The sequence below is a fragment of the Schistocerca americana genome, chromosome 5, assembly GCF_021461395.2.
Source record: "Schistocerca americana isolate TAMUIC-IGC-003095 chromosome 5, iqSchAmer2.1, whole genome shotgun sequence".
Classification (NCBI taxonomy): Eukaryota; Metazoa; Arthropoda; class Insecta; order Orthoptera; family Acrididae; genus Schistocerca; species Schistocerca americana.
In genome coordinates, this window is record NC_060123.1 from 597,645,617 (window position 1) to 597,672,383 (window position 26,767).

Here is a 26,767-nt window from a genome sequence, read left to right on the forward strand (position 1 = left end):
GATCTAACAACTGCCCCACACACTTCTTGTCGTATATAGCCGTTGCGAATCGCAGTGCCGTATTCGGCCTCTTTACATATATCTGTATTTGAATACGCATATCGCGTGGGATTAGCCGAGCGGTCTCAGGCGCTACAGTCATGGACTGTGCGGCTGGTCCCGGCGGTGGTTCGAGTCCTCCCTCGGGCATGGGTGTGTGTTCTTGTCCTTAGGATAATTTAGGTTAAGTAGTGTGTAAGCTCAGGGACTGATGATCTTAGCAGTTAAGTCCCATAAGATTTCACACACAATTTAATTGAATACGCATGCCTATACGAATTTCTTTGGCGCTTCAGTGTGCATCAGGAATGTAGAGAAAATATGTATAAATAAGCGAGACCAGAGGCTCAAATCGGGCTGTCGCGTTGTCTATCCGTCCACATCTAGAACGAGAGAGAATGAGGAGTGTTTAAGTTGCAGGCCAACCACGACTACCTACCGTTGATGAATATCAGCAGCCAACAGGCCCGCTGAAACTACCGCCGACCTCCGCTACACTGATACACCATAGCTGTGGCGGGACAGGTCGCTGGGTGACATCGTACACAGACTGCTAGCTGTCATGCGTAGAGGCGGGGTCGGCGCGCGATCTCGCGGCCTCCCAGGTACAGAGCTGTCTGCGGTCACCGACAGAGCTGCCCTGGATGGGCACCGGGAGCTGCTGAGGCTTACTGAAACGACGGCGGTCTGCTGTTTCCCTTCAGCGCTCTACAGGGGCTCCACGAACTGCGCTTGAGGAAGTAGTCAGACGTGCCCCTAGCTGTCGGCGCAACCAACACGTACAGGTGCACTTAGCTGTGGCGTCAATAGAAGTGCTACGTGTGGAAGGCTAGGCGGCCGGATAACCATGCAGCCGTGTACCGCTAGTCTCTAGAGGAACGGAAGGTTCCAAATGATTGGAAAAGAGCACAGGTAGTCCCAGTTTCCAGAAAGGGTCGTCGAGCAGACGCGCAAAACTATAGGCCTATATCTCTGACATCGATCTGTTGTAGAATTTTAGAACATGTTTTTTTTGCTCGCGTATCATGTCATTTCTGGAAACCCAGAATCTACTCTGTAGGAATCAACATGGATTCCGGAAACATCGATCCTGTGAGACCCAACTCGCTTTATTTGTTCATGAGACCCAGAAAATATTAGATACAGGCTCCCAGGTAGATGCCATTTTCCTTGACTTCCGGAAGGCGTTCGATACAGTTCCTTACTGTCGTCTGATAAACAAAGTAAGAGCCTACGGAATATCAGACCAGCTGTGTGGCTGGATTGAAGAGTTTTTAGCAAACAGAACACAGCATGTTGTTCTCAATGGAGAGACGTCTACAGACGTTAAAGTAACCTCTGGCGTGCTACAGAGGAGTGTTATGGGACCTTTGCTTTTCACAATATATATAAATGACCTAGTAGATAGTGTCGGAAGTTCCATGCCGCTTTTTGCGGATGATGCTGTAGTATACAGAGAAGTTGCAGCATTAGAAAATTGCAGCGAAATGCAGGAAGATCTGCAGTGGATAGGCACTTGGTGCAGGGAGTGGCAACTGACCCTTAACATAGACAAATGTAATGTATTGCGAATACATAGAAAGAAGAATCCTTTTTGTATGATTATATGATAGCTGAACAAACACTGGTAGCAGTTACTTCTGTAAAATATCTGGGAGTATGCGTACGGAACGATTTGAAGTGGAATGTCATATAAAGTTAATTGTTGGTAAGGCGGGTGCCAGGTTGAGATTCATTGGGAGAGTCCTTAGAAAATGTAGTCCATCAACAAAGGAGGTGGCTTACAAAACACTCGTTCGACCTATACTTGAGTATTGCTCATCAGTGTGGGATCCATACCAGATCTGATTGACAGAGGAGATAGAGAAGATACAAAGAAGAGCGGCGCGTTTCGTCACAGGGTTATTTGGTAAGCGTGATAGCGTTACGGAGATGTTTAGCAAACTCAAGTGGCAGACTCTGCAAGAGAGGCGCTCTGCATCGCGGTGTAGCTTGCTGTCCAGGTTTCGAGAGGGTGCGTTTCTGGATGAGGTATCGAATATATTGCTTCCCCTACTTATACGTCCCGAAGAGATCACGAATGTAAAATTAGAGAGATTCGAGCGCGCACGGAGGCTTTCCGGCAGTCGTTCTTCCCGCGAACCATACGCGACTGGAACAGGAAAGGGAGGTAATGACAGTGGCACCAAGTTAAGTGCCCTCCGCCGGACACCGTTGGGTGGCTTGCGGAGTCAAAATGTAGATGTAGATGTAGAAATCAGCATTGGCAAAATCGCACGCGCGCTGCACAGCGCCATCACCGGGGTCAGCGAAAGGCCCGAAGTGTACTTTCGATGTAATAAAATCAATTACACCCTTGACATTGTTTCTCTGCACGCTTCAGCACGCTTCAGCATGAGCCACCCCACTGTGCCAACCTATACCTCTCGGTCGTTCGGACATATTACAACCCTTGAGCTCAGGGGGTTGTAACAGCCTCGTGTCAGGAAGTGGTCGTTTCGCTTTGCAACACAATATGTCGTGTCGGAAGGTGTTGTTTCACGTCCAACACTATGTTTTAGTGAGAGAGCTGGTTTCGGTCAGTGGTAAGTGAGGCAGTGGCACTTTACGTAGGTTAGGTGGTGCTGTGAGTCCAAGTTTTGTTTATATTATTTTTGATGTTTCCTCTTCTCGTCAGAGTTAGTTGTGTGAGCTAGGACACACGATTTTTAGAGCTACTTTTCTGAAGCCACAGGAACCGGTGGACTTACTTATATTTAGAGGTAATGGTGGGCGTGATAATTTCATGCCAGTGAGTCGTCCATTTTGCAATTTATCTGGGCACGAGTTGCCGCGTACCAGAGCTGTAGCAGGAGTTTGTTCTGTATGCAGGCGTACTGGTCATCTGTCTAGTAGTTGTATTGAACGTAGATGGACGATAATTAGCCGGCGGAACTAATCTGTAGTTACATTTTCTGTGGAGTGTTGAATGGAAGTTCGTGTTTTGTCTTTTTTCTTTTTTTTTTAAAAAAAAAAGGAAAGGTCACTTGAATTAAGGTGGAAGTGGGGAACGGGAAATGGTGTAAGCACGTGTTACTATCTTAGATACAGTTTCTGCATTAACTTATCAAGTGCAAACGTTAAAAGAGTAGTTTGAGAGCATGAAGGAGAGAAATTTACATCGTGAGTAAGAGGCTCGTTGAGTTATGATCAGTCGCAATCAATCTTGGGAGAGTGCCGTCTGCTCCGTACACACAGGGTTAATTCATCTGACCACCCATGTGCTTCCGCAGCGACCCTAACATCTTCAACGAAAATTGTTTTTGCGTCCGTTGCCTTGCCCGAGAAACAATGAACCAGTGCGACCACTGCCAGGTCGGCAGTGGTCGCGCTGGTTCATTCTTTCTCGGGCAAGGCAACGGACGCAAAAACAATTTTCGTTGAAGATGTTAGGGTCGCTGCGGAAGCACATGGGTGGTCAGATGAAGTAACCCTGTATGTTGCTAACATGTGTTTCGTTTTTTTTGGTCATCAGTCTACTGACTGGTTTGATGCGGCCTGCCACGAATTCCTTTCCTGTGCTAACCTCTGCATCTCAGAGTAGCACTTGCAACCTACGTCCTCAATTATTTGCTTGACGTATTCCAATCTCTGTCTTCCTCTACAGATTTTGCCCCCTACAGCTCCCTCTAGTACCATGGAAGTCATTCCCTCATGTCTTAGCAGAAGTCCTATCGTCCTGTCCCTTCTCCTCATCAGTGTTTTCCACATATTCCTTTCCTCTCCGATTCTGCGCAGAACCACCTCATTCCTTACCGTATCAGTCCACCTAATTTTCAACATTCGTCTACAGCACCACATCTCAAATGTTTCGATTCTCTTCTGTTCCGGTTTTCCCACAGTCCATGTTTCACTACCATACAATGCCGTACTCCAGTCGTACATCCTCAGAAATTTCTTCTTCAAATTAAGGCAGGTATTTGATATTAGTAGACTTCTCTTGGCCAGAAATGCCTTTTTTGCCATAGCGAGTCTGCTTTTGATGGCCTCCTTTCTTCGTCCGTCATTGGTTATTTTACTGCCTAGGTAGCAGAATCCCTTAACTTCATTGACTTCGTGACCATCAATCCTGATGTTAAGTTTCAAGCTGTTCTCATTTCTACTACTTCTCATTACCTTCGTCTTTCTCCGATTTACTCTCAAACCATACTGTGTACTCATTAGACTGTTCATTCTGTTCAGCAGATCATTTAATTCTTCTTCACTTTCACTCAGGATAGCAATGTCATCAGCGAATCGTATCATTGATATCCTTTCACCTTGTATTTTAATTCAACTCCTGAACCTTTCTTTTATTTCCATCATTGCTTCCTCGATGTACAGATTGCAGAGTTGGGGCGAAAGGCTGCAGCCTTGTCTTACACCCTTCTTAATACGAGCATTTTGTTCTTGATCGTTGTACATATTGTATACGACCCATCTCTCCCTATAGCTTACCCCTACCTTTTTCAGAATCTCGAACAGCTTGCACCATTTTATATTGTCGAACGCTTTTTCCAGGTCGACAAACCCTATGAAAGTGTCTTGATTTTTCTTTAGCCTTGCTTTCATTATTGGCCGTAACGTCAGAATTGCCTCTCTCGTCCCTTTACTTTTCCTAAAGCCAAACTGATCGTCACCTAGCGCATTCTCAATTTTCTTTTCCATTCTTCTGTATATTATTCTTGTAAGCAGCTTCGATGCATGCGCTGTAAAGCTGATTGTGCGATAATTCTCGCACTTGTCAGCTCTTGCCGTCTTCGGAATTGTGTGGATGATGCTTTTCCGAAAGTGAGATGGTATGTCGCCAGACTCATATATTCTTCACACCAACGTGTATAGTCGTTTTGGTGCCACTTCCCCCAATGATTTTAGAAATTCTGATGAAATGTTATCTATCCCTTCTGCCTTATTTGACCGTAAGTCCTCCAAAGCTCTTTTAAATTCCGATTCTAATACTGGATCCCCTATCTCTTCTCAATCGACTCCTGTTTCTTCTTCTATCACATCAGACAAATCTTCACCCTCATAGAGGCTTTCAATGTATTCTTTCTACCTATCTGCTCTCTCCTCTGCATTTAACAGTGGAATTCCCGTTGCACTCTTAATGTTACCACCGTTGCTTTTAATGTCACCAAAGGTTGTTTTGACTTTCTTGTATGCTGAGCCTGTCCTTCCGACAATCATATCTTTTTCGATGTCTTCACATTTTTCCTGCAGCCATTTCGTCTTACCTTCCCTGCACTTCCTATTTATTTCATTCCTCAGCGACTTGTATTTCTGTATTCCTGATTTTCCCGGAACATGTTTGTACTTCCTCCTTTCATCAATCAACTGAAGTATTTTTTCTGTTACCCATGGTTTCTTCGGAGCTCCCTTTTTGTACCTATGTTTTCCTTCCCAACTTCTGTGATGGTCCTTTTTAGAGATGTCCATTCCTCTTCAACTGTACTGCCTACTTCGCTATTCCTTATTGCTGTATCTATAGCGTTAGAGAACTACAAACGTATCTCGTCATTCCTTAGTACTTCCGTATCCCACTTCTTTGCGTATTGATTCTTCCTGACTAATGTCTTGAACTTCAGCCTACTCTTCATCACTACTATATTGTGATCTGAATCTATATCTGCTCCTGGGTAGGCCTTACAATCCAATATCTGATTTCGGAATCTCTGTCTAACCATGATGTAATCTAATTGAAATCTTCCCGTATCTCCCGGCCTTTTCCAAGTATACCTCCTCCTCTTGTGATTCTTGAACAGGGTATTCGCTATTACTAGCTGAAACTTGTTACAGAACTCAATTAGTTTTTCTCCTCTTTCATTCCTTGTCCCAAGCCCATATTCTCCTGCAACCTTTTCTTCTACTCCTTCCCCTACAACTGCATTCCAGTCGCCCATGACTATTAAATTTTCGTCCCCCTTTACATTCTGCATTACCCTTTCAATATCCTCATACACTTTCTCTATCTGTTCATCTTCAGCTTGCGACGTCGGCATGTATACCTGAACTATCGTTGCCGGTGTTGATCTGCTGTCGATTCTGATTAGAACAACCCGGTCACTGAACTGTTCACAGTAACACACCCTCTGCCCTACCTTCCTATTCATAACGAATCCTACACCTGTTATACCACTTTCTGCTGCTGTTGATATTACCCGATACTCATCTGACCAGAAATCCTCGTCTTCTTTCCACTTCACTTCACTGACCCCTACTATATCTAGATTGAGCCTTTGCATTTCCCTTTTCAGATTTTCTAGTTTCCCTACCACGTTCAAGCTTCTGACATTCCACGCCCCGACTCGTAGAACGTTATCCTTTCGTTGATTATTCAATCTTTTTCTCATGTTAACCTCCCCCTTAGCAGTCCCCTCCCGTCGATCCGAATGGGGGAATATTCCGGAATCTTTTGCCAATGGAGAGATCATCATGACACTTCTTCAATTACAGGCCACATGTCCTGTGGATACACGTTACGTGTCTTTAATGCAGTGGTTTCCATTGCCTTCTGCATCCTCATGTCGTTGATCATTGCTGCTTCTTCCGCCTTTAGGGGCAATTTCCCACCCCTAGGACAAGAGAGTGCCCTGAACCTCTATCCGCTCCTCCGCTCTCTTTGACAAGGCCGTTGGCAGAATGAGGCTGACTTCTTATGCCGGAAGTCTTCGGGCGCCAATGTGTTTCGTAGAAGATGCCAAAGCATATGTTGTCCACCTGCAGACATTGAGTAAAGCATGTCCAGGAGTGTGCCACTGAACTGTGATAGCGGCACGAGAACCAGAACAGCTTATGGAATCCATAAGTTAAATGCAAACACGTTATGTACAGACGCAGGACGTAGAAGCTAATAGGGTACCCTTACAGGAGGCAGAAATTAGAGCGGTTGGATGTTTCTTTTGCGTGTATACCCGCTGAAATGTCACGGAGAGTACGGATTGAAGACCCGAAGGATTAGAGTCAGCTCTTAGAAGCACAACGTTTATGGAGGAGGTCAATATTGCCACAAAGCAAAGAGCGGACCATCGTGTGTTTGCTTCTGAAGTCAAGTGTTATAGATGTAGTTTGGAGGTGTACATAAAGAGGCAGTGTAAGCAAGCAGAATGCTATGCATTTCAGTGCAGAGTTTGGAAGGGTGGAAAGTTCTGGCAAGGGAAGCAGCCGTTAAACGGAAACGGGATTGCTTCAACCATCGGAAGGCAATCCCGATAGAAAGTAACACAGCACACGTAACTGCACAGACGTAACGTAACTTAATGGGCTTAGCGGGTGGCAGGTGACAGAGACTTTTGGAGGACACTGGTGCAAATGTGTCCATTATCAGCCTGGACGGCGTATGAAAGAGGAGACTGGGGAACCAAGTATAGGTTACGTTGGGTTAGCGATGACAGAGTGGAATCATTGGGTGTACTGGAGTTTTCAGTCGGGAAAACTAAATTCAGTGAACACATGGAATATTGCCACACATAGGCAAAGGTTATTCAGTGACTCTTGGGCTAGACTTTCCCGACAAATATCTCGTTAAGATTGATCTTTTGCAAGTCAGTGGGACTCTGTTTCAACGGGGGGAAACAGTTGCAACTGAATCAATGTCGCATGGTTCACCTACCTTAGGGTGAAAGCAACAAAAGTTCATATGTTTTTAGCTGATCGCAGCCATGTAAAATACCAGTAGGTCGGGAAAGATGGTGTGGGTTTGCTGAGGTAAACATTTGTGGTTGAACCTCTCTTAAGGAATGAAGAGTTTGATAGCTTGCATTGTTTCGTCCACAAGAGTTTGTCGCATGCGAGTGGCATTAACGGGGAATACATGATTCTGGTTAGTGGGGGGGTGACCCTGTCAAACTGTGCAAAATAGCTAACCTGGAAGTCTTGGAAGATGATGGAAGGTCGAGCCTAAAGGAAAGCCACAAGCAAACCTTCGATACGGTAGTGTTACGAGGGATAGGTCACTTGAAGGAGAGTGATCGAATGACTATGGAGTGATCTATTTTGTTTGGAGGTTTACTGGCAACCCCACTGACGCAACATCGCATACCGACAGGGGATTGCATACCAATTTATAGGGAGCATACCATAAAGCAAAACAGCTGCAACCATTGGTAGAAGAATTTATTGAACAACAACTATGTGGTGGGATCATAGAATCGAGTTATATTTCCTGGAGCACAAATATGGTCGTCGTGTCGAATAAATCGGCGGATGACACAAAGAAATACAGATTTTACTGTGTCTACAGATATGTAAATGAGCGAACTATTTTATGCATTTAATCCAATCCCTTATATCACAATAACTTTCGATAATGTTGTTTAGTGTCGGTTCTTTACAACCTCAGAAGCGGACACCATCAATTGGAGGTGGCACCTGAAGATAGTCCAAAAACAGCATTTACCATCCCAGCAGGACTTTTCATTACAGATGCATGCCATTTGGACTAAAGAATGCACGCCAACTTTTCAGCGGTTGTTAAATGGACTGAGAGAATTAAAGCCAAAAAGCTATTTGGTCAATGTCTACGACATAATTGTGTATTCAGAATATTTACAAGAGCGTGTGAGACGTTTGGAGGATGTCTTTGGTATACTTCGATGAGCACGTTTGTTTTTAGGTGTGGACAAGTGACATTTTGCGGAAATGAGGTATAGTATCTGCGGCACGTGATTAGTGATTATGGTGTACAGACATATCCTCATCTTACAGACGCAGTTATAAATAATCCGATACCACAAAAAACTAAGTAGGTACAGTCGTTTATCGGCCTCTGCAATTATTACAGACAGTCCATCAAGAACTTTGCAAAAATAGCCGCACCGTTGAACAGCTACGGAATAAGGGGATGAAATTCCATTGGTCGCAGGAATGTCACGATGCATTTGAAAATTGAAAGAAAAATTAGTTTTTTGATCGAGTATTTGTTTTTGCAGATTTCGAGAAAGATTTATCCTTCTATGTGATGCTTCAGATGCGGCAGTCAGTTGTGCTTTGGGACAGGTGTTCAGAAACATCCGGTAGCTTACACTTCAAGGTAGTTAAATAAGGCAGAGTGTATCTGTTCAACAACGGAGCAAGAGATATTGGCGGTCATGTATAGTATTATGTATTTTCAGTGTTACCTGTATGGAAGGCAGTTGAATGTCGTGATAGATCACGCCTCATTGAAATGGTTCCTTGATTTGAATGATCCACCTGGTAGATTGACGAAGTCACATAAGCTTAGTGTATTTGAATATGAGGTAATCCATAAGCCAGGGAAATCACAAGCAAATGCATATTCGTTAGCCCCCAGGGAAGCAATGTTACGTATACTAGGGAAGAGCATTGAAGAGGGGCAGTGGGCACACAGGAAAGGGATAAGGACTGCTAGACATTTAAGCCACAGTCACATTTCGTTATGCTCGAAGGTTTGATGTGTAGAATGAACAGGTCTGGACCACATGTGGTGCTTCTACAGGGTTTTCAGAAGGAACTTTTGCAACAAGCTCATGGCCATATGTTGTCTGGACATGGTGGGTGACGTGCAATGGACAGACGTGTAGCGGAGCAGTTTTGGTGCAGGAACAGGAAGCGTGACGTGGAGCAGTATGTTATGGGCTGTGTGCAATGTGCGCAGATTGCCGACATTACGCATCACAAGGTGCCGTTGCAAAGGTTACCAGAGGCGTCCAGTTCATTTTCTGTGTTAGGTTTGGATGTCCTCAAACCATATAATAAAACACTTCCAGGAGATACGTACGCTCTCAAGACTATTGATCATTTTCCTCGTTTTATGGCAGTGGTACAGATGCCGCATCAACGGGCTAATATTGTAGCGCAGGTGTTAGTAGACAAGTGGATATTAAATTTTGGGGTGCCCGAGACTATAATTACAGACCATAGTACGAATTTTGTCCCGAATTTAATGAAACAACAATGCCGCACTTGCGTGTATGGAAGTTACGGACGAGTCTGCTTCATTCTCAGACTAATGGGAGAACCAAACGCGTACACAAGACAGCTAAAAAAATGTTGAGCTATTACCTAGGTTCCAGGCACGACTGTTGGTCCAATGTTTCCCTTATGTAATGTGCCTATAGTACGAAGGTTCATACAGCAATCGGCTTATCGTCATTCGAGGTGGTGTACGGGAGGAAAATGCCATCTCCCTTTTACGTTTTGGTTCCTAAATCAGGATTGGAAGGTGAGTCAGTGAGAAAGTCTCCCACAAGAATTATGCAAGTCTGGAGGAATGTATAAAAGGCAAACACGAAGGCGCTAGAGCGACAGGAACAACCGAACAGACGCCTGGGAAAAATGTCGCAATACCGCGTAGGGTTGTGCGTAGTGGTTACTAGTCATTATATGTCAAACGGAAAACGAAGAAATTTTTCTACAAAACACCAGGTCGTGGAAAGATTCCTCCAGTCATCGTGAAGACGCAGTTCCCCACAAAAACCTCTGGTATACACGTCAGTCAAATAAAACCGTTTAAAGGGGTGGTAGAGGGGGTGCCACAGTTATCGGCAACCAACCAGGAGGGGAAAGTTACAAAGGGTAAAAAGAAGTGATCTGGAATTGGGGAGCAACGTAAGGGGCGAGATGTGCCGTATATGTTAAGGTCACGTAAGTAAGTTGTATAATTGTAATATTGGTTTTTTTGGGTTTAGCATATCAAATGGTTCAAATGGCTCTAAGCACTATGGGACATGACATCTGAGGTCATAAGTCCCCTAGACTTAGAACTACTTCAACCTAATTAACCTAAGGACATCACACACATCCATATCCGAGGCAGGATTCGAACCTGCGGCCGTAACAGCCCCGTGGTTCCGGACTAAAGAGGTATTTGTTGTTTCTTTGTGGGGATGATTGTTTTTCATGTCAATATTACTGATATGGATTGTGTGTTTTCGGAACGAGAAAGAGTATGACAGAGTAATTTTGTTCTACCTGGTGGTGAATACGTAAGAACATCCGGGGGAACGAGGACAGTGCTGCTGTTACGGAACGTTTGCAAGGGAGAGGCAAGGCAGGTAACGGTTATTCAGCATCTAGAATCGGGTATGATGTTCTCTAGGCAACCGGACATGTTTCTTACTAGTCCTAAATGGACGTAAAAACAACTGCGGAGATTAGCAGTGAGGTTTGTAGGTTGGACGATACCTTTCGGAGTGATATAATGCATAGGGGAATAATTTATTTAGCGAGATAAAAGAAGAGTACCAGGAGTTGCAGTTCACCTATAATAAATTAAGGGCACAGTTGTTGTAGTTGGTACATCTGGTTCCTCAGGCTAGGAGTCTGCGAAAGAGAGTCTAGATAAATCCTGGAGGAAAATCATTAAAGACAATATTCGCGACAGCAGACAAAGAGGAAGTGGAGAATTAAATAGTACAGTTGTTGAGATTCAGCAAATGGAAAGTTCAAGGAAGGATGCTATAGAGTAGCACACAGTGCGGTTGTCGAACGTGGAACACGGGATGTTGAATAACACAAGGCTAGAACGGGAATTTCAGCAGTGCTAATCCGGTGTGCCAGCGAAACGAGGGAAGTGTTGAATAGCGATTTGGAGAAAATACAGGAGCAATTGAGGGTTTTGGAGAGCGAAATTAATGTAGCTAGGTTGTTGAGTTGGCTTGCGGACCAATTTGGGGTTGCTAGGAGTGAAGTGGCGATATTACAGCAAGCACTCTTTCATGCGATGAACGGGCGACCTAGTCCCGTATTGGTACAATGGGGAAATTCATGATGAGATTGCGGCAAGTAGAGATGCAGTTCCTCATGGAGTTACAGCATGTAGCCAAAGTGTCGCATGAAAATCTGTCACTGTTCTTCTATGTAGCTAGGGTGTAAGTGGAAACAAACATAGCTAGGGTGCATATACCAGCCCGTGTGCCTGTTGGGGAGAAACCAGAGTTCCACTGCTACAGCATTCACCCATATCCAGTGAAATGTGGGATGTTGGGAAAGTGGGTGCAGGTGAGAACACCTAGTCTCAAACGACGGGCAGGCCCACGTGGTAATGTGATGGATAGAGTTGGATTGGTGCGTACAAGGGAAGGTTGTGATCAGTCCGGATGACCAAGTACGAACTGACATGCAGTTTCTTGCTGGGGGAGGTAAATTGGACGAGTAGTCGGAAGGAGCTTCTACCAACCCAATCGTACTTCCAAAGAATGGGTACACTTTGGTTATGCCTTCATATTCACGCCTGAAACAGGTTGAACTGCTACGATGGAGGCAGACCGGTAGGGTTGAAAAAACTTGAGCTTCAAGAAAGCGGAATAATCATTAATGGCACGAGTTGTGAAATAGTAGCTACGGATTTCTGTCTTCAGGCTACGCTTACAGGCTCAACTGTTATGACTTTGTCGCTGAATACGTCGTATTGGCCGGAAGGATCTCTGAGAGTATTACCGGTTTAAAATTTAACTTATTTACATGGTACACTCAACCCAGAGCTTTTGCACTCTTTGGACAGGTTAACCTAGTCCCAGCGTGGGGATATTTCGATAGAGCAAATGTTGCAGCCTATAAACCATTTCTTGGAAGAACAGGAGGACAGAGTATTAGTGGTGAGCGTATAAGCCACTAGTTGTGTCGTGTTTCTAGCAGGTTTTTGCTTACTATATTCCTGAGTAAGGTGCAAGAAAGGACAGTCTGTGGGCATGTCAACACACAAATAACCAGTAGAATGTTTGACTAACACTGGTCGGGGAAGCAATTAGTTTTAAGGTCTTAATTAGTATTTAAGGGCATGATAAAGAGTACATTGTAATACCAAAGTGTGAGCGGAAGTGCTGCATGTTATACCCGGGAGATTGTCCTCTATATGTGAATTATTAGTTAAGGTAGCTGAGTGGAAGCATGATGTTAAAGATTCATGACATATCCTCTCGGAAGGAAGGAGGCATGATGCGCCACTAGAATGTATACACGTGGATTTGGGGAATTCTTATAAATTTTGCACAGGCATGGGTGGACGGCAGTAGTTAAGGGACCGATTGTCACATCGGATGGCAGGCGCAGGCAGTGTTTAGTTTAGCAAATGTTTCTGGGGCAGGTTTACACCATGCTAGCAAAAGGGAAGGCATGGCCTGGCGGGCACTATAAACAAGGGTGAAGCATTGAGGGCAATACAAGGCACTGACGTGCTGTGAATAACCGATACGATGCAGTTACACAGCGCCTAGTGCCCTGTGTGTAGGGGCTGAAGTAGGCTAAGGAAATCTGAAGATTTATTAAAGAGCACTCCACTTTTGCCCTCCAGAGGACCTATGTCAGGGATGTATTAATTTGGGAGCCCGGAGTCTCACATAGGGCAGTCGTGTCGCCATTCTGTCTGCGTCTAAATCCGGAGAGAAACCATTATCTAAGTTGCAGGCCAACCACGATGACCTTCTGGTGACGGATATTGGCGCCCCATCAGCCCCTGAAACTGCTACCAACACCACGGAAGCGCCACAGCTGTGACAGGGCGGGCCGTACCTTGGAGCTGCACCGAGTCGAGGCGCGGGAAGGCTGCTGGCCTCCTCTCTCTGAGTGGTCTGCAAGGGAAGGGGGGGGGGGGGTAGGGGCAGGGCTCGAAGTAGCGGCCTCCCAGGTGCAAAGCTACCTGTGGTCACCGTCGGATCTGCGGCTAACTACAACGACAGTGGTCGACTGTTTACCTTCGGCGCTCTACGTGGGTCCACGAGTTGCAAGTGAGGGACCTGTCAGCCGTGTCCCAGGCTACCGGCACAGCCAACATGAGCGGCGTTCAGTCAGTCATGCTGTGAGTAGGATCGCTACGTACTTAAGGCATGGCGGCCGCACAGTGACACAGCAGATTCCGGCATTGGGATTGGCGCTGACCCACTCACGCACCGCGCGCTGTGGCATCACCAGCATCAGCGACAGGCCCACAGTGTACCTTCCCCGCAATAAAGGTAATGACACACTTGCCGGTGTTTCTCTGCGTGCTTTGACATGAGTCACCCCTCTCTTCCAACCCATATGTCTAGATAGTTCTGATATATTACAACCTCTGAGCTTGGGAGGGTGGGGGGGGGGGGGGGCACAGAACATAAAAGTCGTCCTTCATCTTCTGTTTACAGCTGAGAACTATTAAGTGGCTTCCAGAATGAATTTTTTGTCGGCAACGGAATGTGTGCTGATTTGAGCCTTTCTGGCACACTGAAACCGTTTGCTAGACCGGGATTCGAATTAGGGATGTTGACTCATCACAGGCGAACGCTTTACCGATTGAGCTAACCAAACATGTCTCAAGACCAATTCTCACAGCTTCAGTTCCACAAGTATCGCATCTCTTATCTCCCAAACTCCACAGAAATCTCCTGCATACCTTGCGGGAATAGCACTCCACCGGAAACGGCTTCTCACAAATTTTGGTGGGTTCTGTTGCCGTACCACAAAAAAGATACAGAAAAAAGACAACATATGTCAACAACAACAAAAAATAACAAGCATATCAGAAGCGATATAGAAACAGAACCTCGCGATTGAACCAGGAAAAGATTTCTGTTATTTGGGTAGTAACTGACTTGTGGCAATAAGAGCCAGACGGATGATATCAAAACGAAAGTCGCAGTGACAAACGAGGCTTCAGGAATAAAGGTAATACGTTTGCACTTAACTGCCTAAAAATACAGACCGTGGTAAAATGAGTTGGGTAACTTTTTTCGAGCGTTGCACTATCTCACTGCTGGCATCCGGACATCATTCTACAATGTGGAATTGCCGACTAGGTGTCACGGGAGGTGGAACCGTCAGTATTATAGGGGGCCTGGTGGTGTAGAGTTGTCAGTGGAGAAGCAGTAACACCACAACTGGTCGTTCAGGATAGCTCAGTGATTTCTAACACGGACGGGTCACTGCATGTCACCTAAGTAACAAATCGGGCACATTTCAACCCTTCAAAGGCTGCTCAAGTCGAAAACTGGTGATGCAATGGAAGCGTTTACGTTTCAGGAATGCCTGTAGAACATTACCTGCCATCACGTATTGCGCCAACAGTGAAGTACAGAATAGGTGGTTTTCGCTATGACGGTGTTTTTCGTCGTTAGAGGAAAAAGCTAAATTTGAACGGATATGAACACACTTTACAGCATTATATACTGTGTTCAGTAGACAACTACTTCGGAGATGATGATCATGATGCCTAGTGTAAGGAAAATGTATGACGTGGAGGTATGTACCGTCTATGCAACTAATAGAAGACAGAAGACAGTTTGTTTATTGCCATACGGAGTTCGCACTTTTTATTTGGGAAGCATTATCAGTGGCCTGTAATACATGTTTCCTTTTATACATACACTCCTGGAAATTGAAATAAGAACACCGTGAATTCATTGTCCCAGGAAGGGGAAATTTTATTGACACATTCCTGGGGTCAGATACATCACATGATCACACTGACAGAACCACAGGCACATAGACACAGGCAACAGAGCATGCACAATGTCGGCACTAGTACAGTGTATATCCACCTTTCGCAGCAATGCAGGCTGCTATTCTCCCATGGAGACGATCGTAGAGATGCTGGATGTAGTCCTGTGGAACGGCTTGCCATGCCATTTCCACCTGGCGCCTCAGTTGGACCAGCGTTCGTGCTGGACGTGCAGACCGCGTGAGACGACGCTTCATCCAGTCCCAAACATGCTCAATGGGGGACAGATCCGGAGATCTTGCTGGCCAGGGTAGTTGACTTACACCTTCTAGAGCACGTTGGGTGGCACGGGATACATGCGGACGTGCATTGTCCTGTTGGAACAGCAAGTTCCCTTGCCGGTCTAGGAATGGTAGAACGATGGGTTCGATGACGGTTTGGATGTACCGTGCACTATTCAGTGTCCCCTCGACGATCACCAGTGGTGTACGGCCAGTGTAGGAGATCGCTCCCCACACCATGATGCTGGGTGTTGGCCCTGTGTGCCTCGGTCGTATGCAGTCCTGATTGTGGCGCTCACCTGCACGGCGCCAAACACGCATACGACCATCATTGGCACCAAGGCAGAAGCGACTCTCATCGCTGAAGACGACACGTCTCCATTCGTCCCTCCATTCACGCCTGTCGCGACACCACTGGAGGCGGGCTCAACGATGTTGGGGCGTGAGCGGAAAACGGCCTAACGGTGTGCAGGACCGTAGCCCAGCTTCATGGAGACGGTTGCGAATGGTCCTCGCCGATACCCCAGGAGCAACAGTGTCCCTAATTTGCTGGGAAGTGGCGGTGCGGTCCCCTACGGCACTGTGTAGGATCCTACGGTCTTGGCGTGCATCCGTGCGTCGCTGCGGTCCGGTCCCAGGTCGACGGGCACGTGCACCTTCCGCCGACCACTGGCGACAACATCGATGTACTGTGGAGACCTCACGCCCCACGTGTTGAGCAATTCGGCGGTACGTCCACCCGGCCTCCCGCATGCCCACTATACGCCCTCGCTCAAAGTCCGTCAACTGCACATACGGTTCACGTCCACGCTGTCGCGGCATGCTACCAGTGTTAAAGACTGCGATGGAGCTCCGTATGCCACGGCAAACTGGCTGACACTGACGGCGGCGGTGCACAAATGCTGCGCAGCTAGCGCCATTCGACGGCCAACACCGCTGTTCCTGGTGTGTCCGCTGTGCCGTGCGTGTGATCATTGCTTGTACAGCCCCCTCGCAGTGTCCGGAACAAGTATGGTGGGTCTGACACACCGGTGTCAATGTGTTCTTTTTTCCATTTCCAGGAGTGTACAATAAACCTATTATGTCGTAGATATAATATGCTGCTATATTGCATGTTGTCGAATCTTTATCTTGTTTTTTAGGTTATAATCAACTTTTGTAGCAGAAAGTTCGTAATGTGAACTTATCATTTGGTGTTACTTACGATTTCCAGCGCTGGTAACTCATGTGTTTGGTAATGGAGACGTATTCGTTAGTTTCATACTCCAGCTGGCCGATTTCTGGCATTCTTTCACCCACATTTGTCACATTGCATATATCACTTGCCCTTTCCATTTTGTGATCAACATACGTGTGTTTCCGGTGTGTAGTGTGTTTCCAACTGTTGCTGTGTTTGTCTGTCTTTTGTTTGTGTTGTGACGAAAACATATGTTTTAATCATGCAACAGACACTTCACATTTTCGAAGTATACTTATGTTGCCCTGTCCACCAACCCTTCTTAAAAATGAGAGGGACCTTTTTCTCAGATCGGTATGTATCCTTCGCTGCTCCAGCGGCTTACGATAGACTACGGGTAGAAGGAGCTCAAGTTCATTCGCATAATCTCTGTAGAACCTCACAGGTATTTCATCCGGACCAGCTATCTTTCTGGTGTTCAGCGACTTTACTTCATTTTCCATTCCGACGTGGCTTATCTCAGTGTACATTACTTTGGCTTTCGTACGTCGTTTGGAAAGAGGAACCGGATCAGGACAGTCAACGGTGAAACAGCTCTGGAAGAACGAATTCCCTATTTCTGATTTTTCACTATCATCATCAGTTTCGCTTCTAGTACGGATGCTTGCGTGGTTACTGACATTACAGCCGCGCGGGGTAGCTGCGCAGTCTGAGGCACCATGTCACGGTTTGCGCGGCTGTCCCCATCGGAGGTACGACTCTAGGACGAATGATCTCAGCAGTTTGCTCCCACAGGAAATTACTACAAATTTCCAGTTTTTACTGACATTACATTAGATCAAAATTTCTTTGGATCGCTATGAAGTTCTTCTGGTCAAATAAGATGACCTTTCCTTCTTGTATCGTATTAATCGGTTTTCTGTTTTTATCGTTTTCCTGTAACACTGCCGTATTGATTTTTCTATCTTTCGAGGTGTCTCTCTGTCTCCCTTCCACACCTGCTTCCTACTCGCTGTAATTTGTCCCTTCCCTGGTTTCCAGGCCCCCACAATTCACTGCCACTTCTTAAAACCATCGTTACGAGTGACCCGTCTCATTTTCCAATGATTTCTTATTTCGGTGGACATTTCCCCTTTGATATCCGTGAGGCTTCTTTTCTCATTTAACATTAACAGCAGAATTCTTTCGCCTTTTTATCTGTAGTGAGTTCTCTTTTCTAGTGTTGACTCTCATGTGCTTGGTAATTTTTTCTATCAGCATGTGTGTTTATTAGAATTTTCTTGTGGTAGTATACAGCATCCATCAATAGGCGTAACACTTATTTCGTGTCCTCTTCTAAGTCTAATAGTGCAATATCAGTAACAAATATAACAGTTCTCCTTTTTTGTGTCAGTTTTCATTGCAGTTATTGTATTTTCTACAACCAGACTACATAGTTATGGAGCAAGAAGAAAGTCTTGTTCGATATCTGTTCTTAGCCACTTTCCTAATGCCATTAAGCGCCCATCTATGACATAAGATGATAGGAAAAATGAAAATGGCTCTGAGCACTATGGGACTCAACTGCTGAGGTCATTAGTCCCCTAGAACTTAGAACTACTTAAACCTAACTAACCTAAGGACATCACACACATCCATGCCCGAGGCAGGATTCGAAGCTGCGACCGTAGCGGTCTCGCGGTTCCAGACTGCAGCGCCAGAACCGCGCGGCCACTTCGGCCTGCAAGATGATAGGAAGAACTAAATGTCCAGCAGAAGGGGTCTACATTCGCCTTGACCAGACGGTCCTTACGTTCCATTTGTGACATCCATTGCTAAGCACTAAACTCTTACAGACAATAAAGCAGAAGAAGACAGTAGAAGAAGATTGTACAGTAATGTTATCCTGCAGATTCTGCAATAAATTTAGCTTAACCAGACATACACATGGGTAGTCTTGTGGAGCCTAAATGAAGGGGGCATTTGAGATCGTTCCCGTGCAATTATTCTCTCTGGGGCATGAGTTACACCGGTTGTAAAACACAGAATACTCAATTCTCAAATCCTTCGTGTAGAAATATTAGCATGGCCTGTATACGTGAAGTGTGTCGTCAGTAGAGAAGTTTTATTTGTGTATTCCAAGCAGAGTAGCTGCCACGTGGGTGACTGATGATAAGTTCAGAAGTCAGAAAACGTAACTATTTCCATCAGAAAGCGTCCTACCGTGAAACTAGATTGTTGAAAAGCAACCAAATCTCTGCAATTTCTAACACTCGCACCGCTTACGTTTTCTTGTACCTGTTAATCATCACCATCTTCTTAGCTTTCAATGTTGACATTGTGTCACCTGTTACAGTTCCCACCATTCCCAGTGACTCTTCTTCCTGTTCATTTGTATTCCTATGTTCTTGCAGGTATTCTTTTAAGATGCATTGTCTGCAGATATTCATTCCAGATTCTGTTATTTTCTTCAACCATGTGTCTATTTCATTTCTGATATCAACATTTGTGATTCTTTCTGTACCTTTAAGTCCGTTGGCATTTCTTAGATAAATCTCCGTTCTTTGAATACGCTTCTTTCTGTACACCACACATGTTTCACTTCCGTATAAATGCGTTGACAGAACTACACTACAGCCAGGATAGTTACATTATTTAATCGTCTGGCCAAACACATAAGTTGTAGTAATTGTCTGCTCCGTCATTTCTTAAGAGGATGTCATGTAACATTGCGAATAAAGAGTACACAACACTGGTGTAATATTCTGCAATATTTATTGGTAAAACTTATAAAAGTAGTATGTAATGATTATTTATGTTGTAATGGGTTTCAGTGTGCAATTAATTCTTTCCCTCTACTTTCGTCAAAGAAAACTTTTATCCAGTGTATAACTAGTATTAATAATGCTACACGAGTGGTAAACAGTGCATGACGGACGCTTTTCCACATGAGGGAAATGGAGAGCATTGCACACACACCAGCGGAAATCACGACACAACGCAAACCCATAAACACTTTAACGCTGGCGGCTCTTTTCAAGCCGTAAAACACGCATATTTGCCACGAAACAAATTTATAGAAACATGCTAGACTGGTATAATAAATCAGATAATTACATGGATAGCCTGGTAACCGGAAAAGTACATCTCGATGGAGCATAAAATCAAATGGCTGTCCGCGATGATGAATTCCTCAAACAAAGCTAAAACGAAGTGGTACTCGAAACTCCTGTTATATCGTGACTATCTGTCACAAGCAACCGTAAAGTTAAATATATCCCTTCGCTCTGATACAATACAGGTTTGCTAATTAGTCAGAAATCGTCAGCTTCCCTTAGTACTACATGTATTTCGTACAGCTGATGGATTTTAGTGAAGTATCTATGAAAGTTATGTATTACAGTAATTAATTCAAATATTTTCCTTTTATTCTGTGCAGCACTTTATTTATTACAAGATACGAATGGAAAATGGAACTAATTTAGTTTACTTGGATTACTGTATGGGCAGTTTTAAGACCTATTGCAGATATTTCATTTACTACAGTGGTTCCCAACATTTCTTAGGCCATAACCCCTGAATGGAATCAGACATTACCTGCCCCCCCCCCTCCCACCCAACATGCCATCTGTTAACCTTCCCCCCCCCCCCCCCCCATTCCACATTATAAACAACTTTAGCACCTAACTAAACTATAGCACAAAAGTCTTTTCTTGGAACACATTTATTTTTACGCTACTGGCCATTAAAATTCCTACACCAAGAAGAAATGCAGATGATAAACGGGTATTCATTAGACAAATATATTATACCATAACTGACATGTGATTACATTTTCAACCAATTTGGGTGCATAGAGCCTGAGAAATCAGTACCCAGGACAACCATCTCTGGCCGCAATAACGGCCTTGATAGGCCTGGGCATAGTGTCGGATGGCGTGTACAGGTACAGTTGCCCATGCAGCTTCAACACGATACCAAAGTTTATCAATAGTAGTGTTTGGCGAATTGTGGCGAACCAATTGTTCGGCCACCATTGACCAGACGTTTTCAATTGGTGAGAGATCTGGAGAATATGCTGGCCAGGGCAGCAGTCGAACATTTTCTGTATCCAGAAAGGCCCGTACAGGACCTGCAACATGCGGTCGTGCATTATCCTGCTGAAATGTAGGGTTTCGCAGGGATCGAATGAAGGATAGAGCCACGGGTTGTAACACATCTTAAACGTAACGTCCACTGATCAAAGTGCCGTCAGTGCGAACAAGAGGTGACCGAGACGTGTAACCAATGGCACCCCATACCCTCACGCCGGGTGATACGCCAGTATGGCGATGACGAATACACGCTTCCAATGTGCATCACAGCTATGTCGCCGAACACGGATACGGCCATCATGATGCTGTAAACAGAACCTGGATTCATCCAAAAAAATGACGTTTTGCCATTCGTGCACCCAGGTTCGTCGTTGAGTACACCATCACAGCCGCTCCTGACTGCGATGCAGCGTCAAGGGTAACCGCAGCCATGGTCTCCGAGCTGATACTCCATGCTGCTGCAAACGTCGTCGAACTGTTCGTGCAGATGGTAGTTGTCTTGCAAAAGTCCCCATCTGTTGACTCAGGGATCGAGACGTAGCTGCACGATCCGTTACAGCCTTACGAGGCCGTTGGGATCCAGCACGGCGTTCCGCATTACCCTCCAGAACCTACCGATTCCATATTTTGCTAACAGTCATTGGATCTCGACCAACGCGAGCAGCAATGTCACGATATGATAAACCACAATCGCGATAGGCTACAATCCGACCTTTCTCAAAGTCGGGAACATGATGGTACGCATTTCTCTTCCTTACACGAGGCATCACAACAATGTTACACCAGGCAACGTCTGTCAACTGCTGTTTATGTATGAGTAATCGGTTGGAAACTTTCCTCATGTCACCACGTTGTAAATATCGCCACTGGCGCCAACCTTGTGTGAATCCTCTTAAAAGCTAATCATTTGCATAACACAGCATCTTCTTCCTGTCGGTTAAATTCCGCGTCTATAGCACGTCATCTTCGTGGTATAGCAACTGTAATGGCGAGTAGTGTAAAGTAATGAAAGATATTTAGTTTGTGTGTGTACTCCCCCTGCTTTACTCCTCTCCATTGCTGCACTTACTTGGCCTGCGCACCCAATCACATTTAAAATCAACAAAGTTAAAATGTGTGCACTATACTTACTTCTGAACTGACAGAAATTGAAAGACTTCAGGCAGTTAATACTTCTTGTCTGCCACTAATACTAAGAGCAATAATAAAAGTTATAATAATAATGTGTACTGCACTACAGCTGCCCTTGTGTAGTTGCTGCTGTGTCGTGCTGTCAATTAATTCATTTAGCTGTTTCGTAGCGAGGAACGAAGCTGTTTCTGGACTAGCGTAGGTACTTTCTACAACTTGAAGGCATTTTCTTGAGATATTTAACATTTGTTGCGTCTACGTTTCACTTTTATCATCAGTGATGTACGAGACAAAGCACAACATATGTGTGTAGTGGGTGGACTACGTGAGGAACGTGTAATCCGTACCGCATTAATGCTTACTTATTGAGAAAAAGTGATTATTGATACATTATTTAATCAGTACTAGAGTCTTACAAAATTGTAGTTTAGTGACTGAAACAGCATTTAATCTTGAAGGTTATACCCCTCAGAAATTTTTATTTTGCCCCTCAGGAATAAATACCCCAGGTCCATGCGTGGAACCATTGATTTACTGCATGATGTACTGATATCGCAAAAAAAAGGCTAAGTGCTTTCTGAGATGTGAAGATGGTGCTTTCCTGCTCCAAAATCGGTAATAAGCAAAGTAACACTTCAGATATTAGTTAAGTATTCATTGATAATTTAAAAAATAACATAGCTGCCTTCCCTTGGTCTATCTGAAAGCGGCTATACGAAAACTCAAATTTATCGTGACACCTTCATGATATGCTTTGGATGAAGCGCCAAAGAAAGTGGTACAGGCATGCGCATTCAAATACAGAGATACGTAAACAGGCAGAATACGATCGGCAACGCCTATATAAGACAAGTGTCTGGTGCTGTTGTTAAATCGGTTACTGGTGATACAGTGGCAGGTTATCAAGATTTAAGTGAGTTCGAAAGTGGTATTATAGTCGGCGCACGAGTGATAGGACAGAGGATCTCCGAGGTAGCGATGAAGAGGGAATTTTCCCGCACGATCACTTCACGAGTGCACTTGGATATCACGAGTCCGATAAAACGTGGTATCTCTGACATTGCTACGACCGGAAAAGAGATCCTGTAAGTAAGGGACCAATAACGACTGCAGAGAATTGTTCAGCTTGACGGAAGTGTAACACTTGCGCAAACTGCTGCAGATTTCAATGGTGGGCCATCAAATAGTGTCACCGTGCGATTCAACGAAACATTATCGGTACGGACTGTCGGAGCCGAAAGCCCACTCGTGTACCCTTGACAACTGGACGACAGAAAGATTTGAGGCTCGCCTGGGCTCGTCAACACCGACATTGGACTGTTGATGACTGGAAACATGTTGCCTGGTCGGACGAGACTCGATTCAAATTGTATCGAGCGGATGGCCGTGTACGTGTATGGAGACAACCTCATGAATCATAAGACCCTGAATGTCGGCAGGGGACTGTTCAAGCTAGTAGAGGCCCTGTAATGGAGTGGGGCTGGTGCAGTTTGAGTGAAATGGCACCCCTAATACGTCTAGATACTACTCTGACTGGTGACACGTGTGTAAGATTCCTGTCTGGTCACATGGATCCATTCATGTCCATTGTGCATTATGACGGACTCGTACAATTCCAGCAGTACAATGCGACACACTTGCAGTCCAGAATTGCTAGAGTGTGGCTGCATGGATACTCTTCTGAGTTTAAACACTTCCACTGGCCACCAGCCTCCCCAGACATGAACATTATTGAGCATATCTAGGGTGCCTTGCAACGTGCTGTTCAGAAGAGATCTCAACACTCTCGTGTCAGTTCCATCGAGCACTACTTCAGACATTAGTCGAGTTCATGGCACGTTGTGTTGCGGCACTTCTGCCTACTCGAGGGGACCCGCATGATATTAGCCAGGTGTACCAGTTTCTTTGGCACTTCAGTGTATTTACACAACAGGGGCACTATCTCAGAGAAGAAGACACTCCCTTTCTTTCGTAATCTAACAAGGAAGTGCAAACAGAGGGTAGCAGAGACGGTGAGACGTAAACTCACGGCGTGCTCGCCCAGGTTCCTGACGCGGCAGTGTAGGTAGGCGGTGGCACCCAGCAGCGCCGTCACGTTGGTCACCTGCCCAGCGTCGAACTCCGGCTCTGGCGGGCCGGAAGGCTGTCTGGAGGAGGCCCGCGGCGTCGTCTGCGGCTCCGCCAGGAAGTCACCTGTCGAGGATCAGTGAGTCACCAGTACCAGCTGGTCTGACGAGTGAAGTACACCGCGTTGGGCAAACAAGGACACAAAATTTCTAAAATACACTCTAAAAAAATTAAAAAGAAAGGCGACGCGCGACGAAGGAGTTATCCGAATGGGACGGAAATCGATAGTTGTACACGTAGAGACAAACGCAACATTACAATTTCACATTAAATTGATGATTTATTCAAGAGAAAGAGCCTCACAAATTTACCAAGTCAATAATGCTTTCCTCCAGCTCAGACCGGTAGCCGTTATTCGGCTTGGCTCTGATCTATATCGTTGTTGGATATCCTCCTGAGGAATCTCGTGGCGAATTCTGTCCAATTGGGGTGTTAGATCGTCATAATCTCGAGCTAGTAGGAGGCCCCTGTAGTATTGTAACCTATCGATGCTGCTGGAGCAGGTGCCTCGAAGATTCATGTGGGCATCTCGAGCAGCGCTTTGAGCATCCCTCCGGCGAAGAACCTCCAGGCCGCCGACAAATGAAGACCGCAAGGATGGCGTTATAAGCGGCGTGCACTTGCCCACCAATCTTCCAGTCCAAGATAGCTTCTAGTCAAGATTACTTCGTGACGCTGGTTGGTGCCGAACGTTACACCGTCTTGTTGATAGTTATCTCTACAGGCAAACATTCAGTGTACTTAGACGCACTCCTGTGACATGGAACTGCTGATAGCAAGTCGCGGGTGCCGTAAGTTGTGAAGAGTGTAGCATTTGTTCAGCCAAGTGCAACATATTCCTTTAATGTGCCCTTGTGTGAGCTACTCTTCCGCTTGTCTGTTTACACTCGCCTGGCCAGCTTCCACTAATTTATATCTAGCAACGAGAACATAACATTTGGTTCCCCGGAACGTACGTGCTGCCGACTCGCGTCATAAGAGGCCCTACCCATTGGGCTCCTACGTTTCTCAATCGGCGACAAACGGGACGACATTGACGGCCATGGCAGGGCTTGGCGAGCACGAAGACAAGCAGTAGAAACTCTCGTCGTGTGTGGGCGGGCATTATCTTGCGGAAATGTAAGCCCAGGATAGCTTGCCACGATGTACAACAACACGGGGCGTAGAATGTCGTCAACGTACCGCTGTCTTGAATGGATACCGCGGATGACAAGCAAAGGAATCCTCCTATGAATCGAAACAGCATCCCAGACAGTCACTCAGGGTTTTCGAGCTATCTGGGGCGTTTCCACATACTTTTCGCTGTCCGTGGGGTCTCATTTCGAAGACAATCCTGGTCCAGTCAACGAGATTCTAGGCCGAATGTGCCGACACCGCTACAGACGGGCCTGTTGGTGTACTGAAGTCAATGGGGGTCGGTACAGCGGGAGCCGTGAGCTCAATCCAGTTTCTGTGAGCCACCAATTAATGGTCCTTGTGGTCACTAAAGCTTCAGTTGTACGATAGATCGATGGTAATAAGGAAAGCGCGGTTCTGGGTGACCTCACTGACTATTGCTCAGTCCTGACGTTGTGTCGTCTCCCTAGGTCGATGACTTCCTTCTTCACCTGTGCTCAGCCATTCTCTAGCCATTCCTGACAACATTGTCGTATACTGGCATCGCTCCTATCCAAATGTCGAGCGATTCGCCGATTACTCCAAACGGTTTCTTTCAGCCCAACTACACGGCCCCTCTCAAATGCTGTCATCTGCGTATACTGTTCACTTGCCTCTTGGGGAGGCGTAATTACAATGCAACATAGCACATGGAATAAAATCTGTAAAGACTTTATGGCCTGGTATCGACATATCCCATCTTTACTATCCTTTCCAGCTTCTCTGTGAAACTGCGCTACAGCGTCACAAATTCAACCATCGCCCGCCAAAGTTTACAGTTTTGCATTTTTTGTCGATATCTGTGTGAATGTCAGTTTGTTACCAATTTGCATAACTTCTTCGTCTTGCGTCGTGTTTTCGTCCTAGAACAGGGTGACAATTATTGAACTGTATGAAAAAAGGTAAATTAGTTAGAAACTATGGAGTGCACACACTTTATTCAACATGTAAACGTCACTACAGGTACTCAGATTTAGGTTATGATATGTTCGATATGCCTGCCCCTCACTGACGACGATGTGATGCAGACGAATACCGAAATTCCGCATGACCATCTAAACTGTTGGAACACCGATGCAGCCGATTACCACCTGAATGGCTGTTTTCAGCTCAGCAGTGGTGTTGCGATTATTGCTGTACACCTTGTCTTTAATGCAGCCCCACAAAAAGAAGTATTCATATCTTGAGAATATGGCGGCCAATCAAGTCCCACGGTAGTGGCCTCTGGGTGCCCCATAGGCATTTGCGGTCCCAAATGAGCTACTCCACGATATAAAACACTCTCCTGCTTCGGTGGGGTAGAGCTCTGTCTTGCAAGAATCTTGTTGAAATCAGGATCACACTGGAGAGTGGAGATGAAACCAACTTCCGAAACCTTGACGTGCCATCAAGCAATATG

The 26,767-nt window shown here is 45.5% G+C and overlaps 1 protein-coding gene across 1 annotated transcript in view; it reads right to left on the bottom strand.

Annotated features, from left to right (window-relative positions):
* LOC124616573 (hemicentin-1-like) overlaps window positions 1-26,767 on the bottom strand; it is a 294,411-nt gene that overhangs the window by 40,937 nt on the left and 226,707 nt on the right. The window contains exon 4 of the mRNA XM_047144893.1: window positions 24,116-24,279. Coding sequence (XP_047000849.1) covers window positions 24,116-24,279 — 164 coding nt within the window. The remainder of the gene's footprint in view (window positions 1-24,115; window positions 24,280-26,767) is intronic.